Genomic DNA, 6000 nt, shown 5'->3' with positions numbered 1-6000 from the left:
AAGAAAGTTTGGGGATTTTACTGCATGTGTGACACATGGCAGAGCTAGCAGTAATCATGCGTCAGAAGATGGCTTTGTGCATTATGGTTTTCATCCTATCACATTAGTTAGATAGATGAGGAACTCTTTAAAATGTCATTTTTAACAGGCGAGCACAAGTCGCTCCCTCCCGTGTTGGAATCTCTCTTTGGGCTTCAAACCACGCCCATGTCACGTCAGTTTCTTTCATTGGTTTGTTAGCTTGCCTTTTAAAATCTACTTGCTTTCATTAGTGAAAGCCATGCATAAGTCATGCCTTTTTCCGGTGTTTAGCCCCCATCGAGCGCAGTGACCAAGTACTGAAAACATTTGAGGCTTCACGTTTTTCGGCCGGTTTTTGGACTACTTTATCTCTTTTTTCGCAGCGCGATCTAGCTGGGCAGAAGACGAGCGCTTTGCATGACATTGACCCTGTTACACAGTTAATTGCACTTTTGCCAGTTACACGGATAATTGCACTTTTGCTGATAGGTTTCACTACGAGTGAACTTTGTGTGTCTGCTTTGCACTGATGGCGGCCATCAGCTCGCTTATGTGAAACTTTTACTTTTCAGTTTATATGGCAAGAAAATTCCAGTTAGTTATGTGAAACTGTTTTATTTTCATTTTCAATTTATGTGGCAAGAAAATCCGGTTAGGAGCTTACAATGCAAATTGCTCAAGCAAACGCGAGACCGGTTGCATTGCAAATGCTTGTTGTAAGATAGACGCTTATGCTAAATGCCCCCTCTGTATCTATCAGGATTGGTCCAAACGTACTCGTATTTAAAACAGAGCTGAGTACACACCACTTTAAAGAACTACTACACAATGATGCAGAAAAGGTCCACTTTTGCTCTGAGAAATAAGCTGCACCTCCAATCATACGAGTTGACTGCACCTTTGCCTTGCACCTTATACAGTGCTGCTACCTTTTGTATAGGTTTGCATTTCGAACATACATAAAACCCAATTCATTAACACATTCATACATGATGACACCTCTGCGTCACAGTTTTGAATCTCAGCAAAGCTAACTGAGCCTTTCCTCCTTCTGTCGTTTTTGTTTAGAGAGTGCCAATAAACGAGATAGTAATAACACCATGATTACTGACAAACGAAAAGGAAGAGGTGCTTATGAAGCTCTGTATTAAACAGCTTAATGTTATTACAATTGCTAACATTTTCGCAGAAAAATATTACATTTTCTATGCAATCCAAATTAGCTCGTTCTTTGCAACAGTTATTTTTGTGTTCCTCGAAAAAGTATACTTATTGGCAAGTGTGCGGTTCAAGTGTTATATTTAGTTTCAGTAATATGAGACATTGTATCAAAGCGACAGCGTAATCTTTTAGTCAGAAAATGTTTTGTATTAGAGCAGTTTCATTTATCGTGATGTCATATAACAATTCTTGTCCATTGATGGTGGGTCCGTGCCAGTCAAATACATCATTGCCTTTTTCCTGGTGAGAAAAAGTGAGAGAGATGTTAACAAAATAGAATAGAGCTAACCATACATTCAAAATAGCAAACACATTCTTACTATTACAGACTTCAGAGCACTTACATATACTTTAGATAATGTAGTATTATTTATTGATTTGAGTATCTGTTTTATTTAATTATGTGCTACATTTAGATGTGGTTACTCATTGGTGTGAGTATTACGAGGTGATGAGCAGTGCATTTGGTCTCTGAATGATGGTTTACAAGTCTGTTATGCGAGGTATAGATTGCTGAGTTAAGCATAATTTACAAATGTCTGTAGTTCCTTTTTAATTCATAACTATAGCTACCTGTGCTTTATAAGTGAAATTTTCAGATTTGTATTAACTTAGAATAGAGTGTTATAACTAGAGCTAACCATAACTTCATGTAAGGTTTAAGGCCAAGACCCTGCGCCTAACCGTCTGCAGACACTTTGTGACCAGGGCCAGTACGGAAGGGCCTCAATTCACTCAACCCACGACTGCTGACCAACTTGCTGTGGGTGGCCAATGCCTACTCACACGGCTGGACGCCTAGCACAACTCCTGTGTGCCCAATGACCACTTTATGCTGTATTGTGCTATTTTTTAATGATTAGTGAATGGCTGAGTTGTGTTAGTGAACAGTATAATGCTAACAGGTTTACCCATCTAGGAGGTCTTGAATTAGCAAATTACGCACGGAATTTGTGAATCCTCTGATAAATATCCTTTTTTAATCTTATAGATTGCCGGGGGTCCTCTCTCCCACATGGACCTAGGGGTCTGGATAGGTAGAGTTTAGATGTTTGGAGTGGTCCGACATTTATCACTCACTCTTTTCTTACTCAGTAAAAAATGGCAACCTCCGACACCTGAGGGCATATTTACAAGCCCCTTGCTCCACTTAAGTGCTGCCATAGCATCACTTTTTTTATGCTAAGGCGGCGCTAAGGTGGCTTTTCTGCAGTGCCATATTTACAAAGTGGCACAATGCTTGCATTACCCCACTTTGTAACACCTTACGCATCTGTCAGGCATAATATATGCAAGGGGGGCGTTCTGGCACAGGGATGCCCAAAAAATGGTGCAGGGAAATTTACGACATTTCACTGCACCATTTTTTCTGTCAATTTTAACGCCTGCTTTGCTGCACTAGCGTCAATTGTTTTGATGATATTGTGCTAACAACCGCCATGGTGCACCGTATTGTAAATAAGGTACAACCATGGTGTTGTTAGGTACCGGTGGGGGGGGAGGCACAAGAAAAGTGACGCATCATCTTTCTTGTAAATATACCCCTCGAGGTTTATCTCTCACTATGAAAACTGACATTAGTGGTCCTTAAAGAAAGAGTAATCAGGTGAAGGTCAACATCAGTGTCTCTCTTTTTTAGGGGGAGGTGGGTTGGGAGAGGTACGGCAATGTTATTTAAATTAAGTTGTAGAGGTTTGGCGTAGTAAGAAATGTTAACCACCAAACCCACATACTAGGGGGAATGAATTGTATATATTCAGGGTCTCTGGAAATATGTTAGTTTGTGGCCGTAAATAATCAAATATGGATTGGCCACATTTTCCACACAATCTATCATCTACTACATAATCAGCAAATTTTAACAAAATTCTGGATTAAACAGATAAAAAGTTACAAAAATTATGTTAAACAAGTTGTGGTTAGGAAGGCCCAAAAGTTGACTGGTCATCTTTTTGTTACTTATTGTGGTATTTGGGTGTTAAACAGGTACTACTGAGATGAAAAATTTGCTCAGACAGTGTTAATCTGTAAGAAGGAGAAAATAATTAATACTATCAGAAAACATGCAACATTAAGCCACATAATTTTGCTTTTCTTGCTGCTTAATTTAGTCAATGCTGCCACAAAGTTTGATCACATCAGCTTTGTGTGTATTGAACTAGTGAAACAGAACCTATTGCATCATTTAAGCAATTCTGACAGACTAAAGAGAAAACAACAAAGATGGAAGTGGTCATAATACATAAACGCTTAAATAATGCAGACACTTATAAATCTCTGATAGATTGAGCTGGTTTGGAGAGGCCTTTTAGAAGCCCACGGACATTGCAGTATTGTATTAAAAGTAAACAGCGTTATATTTAAGTAACATTTCAAGTGCACCAGGGAGCACTGCAACATTTCTAATCACCAGAATCAAATGAGATCACTTATGAGATGGGCCAACATGGTTATAAATATTTAACTCTTGCAACCAAGATGTTCACATAAAGATGCATCATTTTGTATTTGCAATCAATTTTAATGAAAGATTTGATGGCAATTGTGTGTTGATGATTGGAGGTTGGGCAAACAAAGTCCAATAAAGTAGTAATTTGGGGTGTAGCCAAGCAAAATACTCTATGGAGAAGATAGCTTGAGGTACTTGAAGAATGGATCAGTATGCTATTGTTTTGAGGATTGGCAGTGACAATGACTTAAGGCGGTCTCTGCCGAGAAAAAAGCCTCTTACAGGTAATATACAAACCCCTTGCAGATGTTTCTTCATGTGGAAAGTAGGAGGTTGAATCTCATTTTACATCTGAGGTCCTTGTTTGCGGGCTAATGTGGAACATTTGGTGCTGATGAAAGGTAACACTGTGTAAACTTATATTTAGATGAGTCTGATGATTTCTATAATCTGTTAAAGGGATTTAGTTTGCTTCACTGTAACACCAAAGCTTATCAACTGTACCAGTGTGAGATTCAGGCGAGACCAAGTACACAACAGTGCCCGCATCTTCTTCAGCAGCTGATGAAAAATTGGTAACCATCATTGAAATCTGAATTTTTAAGGCAGATTAAAGACCCGAACAGTATACCTGAGCCTTTCTCTGCTGATAATCTTCTCGCTTCCTGCTTTCTTTCAGAGTTTTGCTAGGTTACAAGATGACAAGAGCATGATTTTTCTTTGCACTACCAGAGGGGGTGGTTATCTTAGCAAGGATAGGCAACAAGTGCTTTCCAGTTATCTTATCCAGAATCATTTAGTGGTCGACATTTTCTATTTGCAATTGGAAAATACATGGTGTTTGTGACTGAGGGAATATGTAGAGTCTCCTAGAAGAGTAAAGTGGCTAGATACTAGGTCTACCCGGATGCTCTGGTGGTGGTGTACCAGTTGGAATTTGCTCATGCTCAGCTGTGGTTACCAACATGGTTATTTTGGCAGAAGTTGTGTTAATCATTAACAAAATGAGAAAGCTGCATCACAATTATTGAGGTGGCAGTGACCTTAAAAACCTGTGTCTTTTAGAGGAAAGGCATAAGAATTATCAGGAAGTGACTAAATGTTAAGTGCTAGATATCCTAAAAAACACCAACCATTATTTTAAGTGTGAAAAAGCATCACTGAACATTAAGGTGCGCATAGCACTATAAAACCCATTATCTGGTGTAAGATCAAATGTAAATGTTTTCTGAGCGTGTACCTTCATTAGTCACCCATTGTACCTGTTTCCACTCCTGCCTTCTCAGCCCCCACAACTTGGAGTGATCGCTGAACCAATAAAAGGGCACAATTTTCCTCACACATTTTCAACGCTCCGCTTGAATGGTTATTTCACAGATTAACAGCATCAGATGGTAACTTACCTCTCATGCTAGCCGGCATGGTATTTTTCCAGCCACATTGGGTTGTTACAAAGCCTTGCCTGCTAATGACTTCCATAGACAGTTGATTATAAGAATCCCTTCTATTCTAAAGCTGTAACCATACATTTCCATTGAATATTTGTGTACATATTGTACAGCATTTGGTGTAATTGCTTTATCCTTCCTCTCAGTAATTGTGTGCTAGAGGTATGTAGGTTTCCACTACATGCCAATCATGGGTGGTTTCACTGTCTATGGGGGAGGGCACAAGTGCTCATTTTCCTTGATAGCTTTAGGGCCCATAATGCTATGTCTCTCTTGCATACACAGCTGTGGTTGGAGAAAAGACATGATGAGGGTGCTCCTAACTATTCTTTATTCTGGACACACCCTTGCTATCTCCTCTTCTTCTACGAACGGCAGATCTGGCACACACCATGCAATCCTGATACTCTCTATCCATCTAATTGTCCTTGGGCAAGGTATGCAGAGCCTTACTGTTCCTAGTCCCTGCTGCTGCGTGACACATGGCACCCTTGCTAGGCCACTGGACTGTCTTAGCTGTAATGACAAGCTGTGGACGATTTCATTCAAAACATTTCAGCACATAAGGCCCCTTGCCACCAACTGTATATTAGTTGTCACTACTGTGAAAATTGCTTACAGGACAGGACCGTGGTTTCCTGATTGATCACCTATGCTTTCCAGATCTGCTTGACACATCTCATAAGGAAATGAGAAGAGTGACAAGAAGCCCTATCTGTTAACTTTGAAGATTGGGCCAACAACACACTTGATGCTTGTACCTGCAGTGTCTCCGATTTACAAGTGGGTGAGAAATACATTGGCAATGCTCTGCAGCAAATGTTACACCACTTCCCGGAAATGCCACTTGATATAGATCCT

At 39.8% G+C, this 6000-nt stretch overlaps 1 protein-coding gene across 2 annotated transcripts in view; it reads right to left on the bottom strand.

The window, feature by feature from the left end:
* Positions 1-736: 736 nt before the first annotated feature.
* The window catches only part of LOC138249229 (matrilysin-like), a 92384-nt gene continuing 87120 nt past the window's right edge, over positions 737-6000 (bottom strand). For both annotated transcript variants that reach the window (XM_069203205.1, XM_069203207.1), the window contains exon 6: positions 737-1482. In XM_069203205.1, the coding sequence (XP_069059306.1) occupies positions 1469-1482 (14 nt within the window). In that variant the 3' untranslated portion in view covers positions 737-1468. The remainder of the gene's footprint in view (positions 1483-6000) is intronic.

This window comes from Pleurodeles waltl, chromosome 8, assembly GCF_031143425.1.
Source record: "Pleurodeles waltl isolate 20211129_DDA chromosome 8, aPleWal1.hap1.20221129, whole genome shotgun sequence".
NCBI classification, from domain to species: Eukaryota; Metazoa; Chordata; class Amphibia; order Caudata; family Salamandridae; genus Pleurodeles; species Pleurodeles waltl.
The sequence above is the reverse complement of the archived record's forward strand: the minus strand, read 5'-3'. Positions and strand labels throughout refer to the sequence as shown.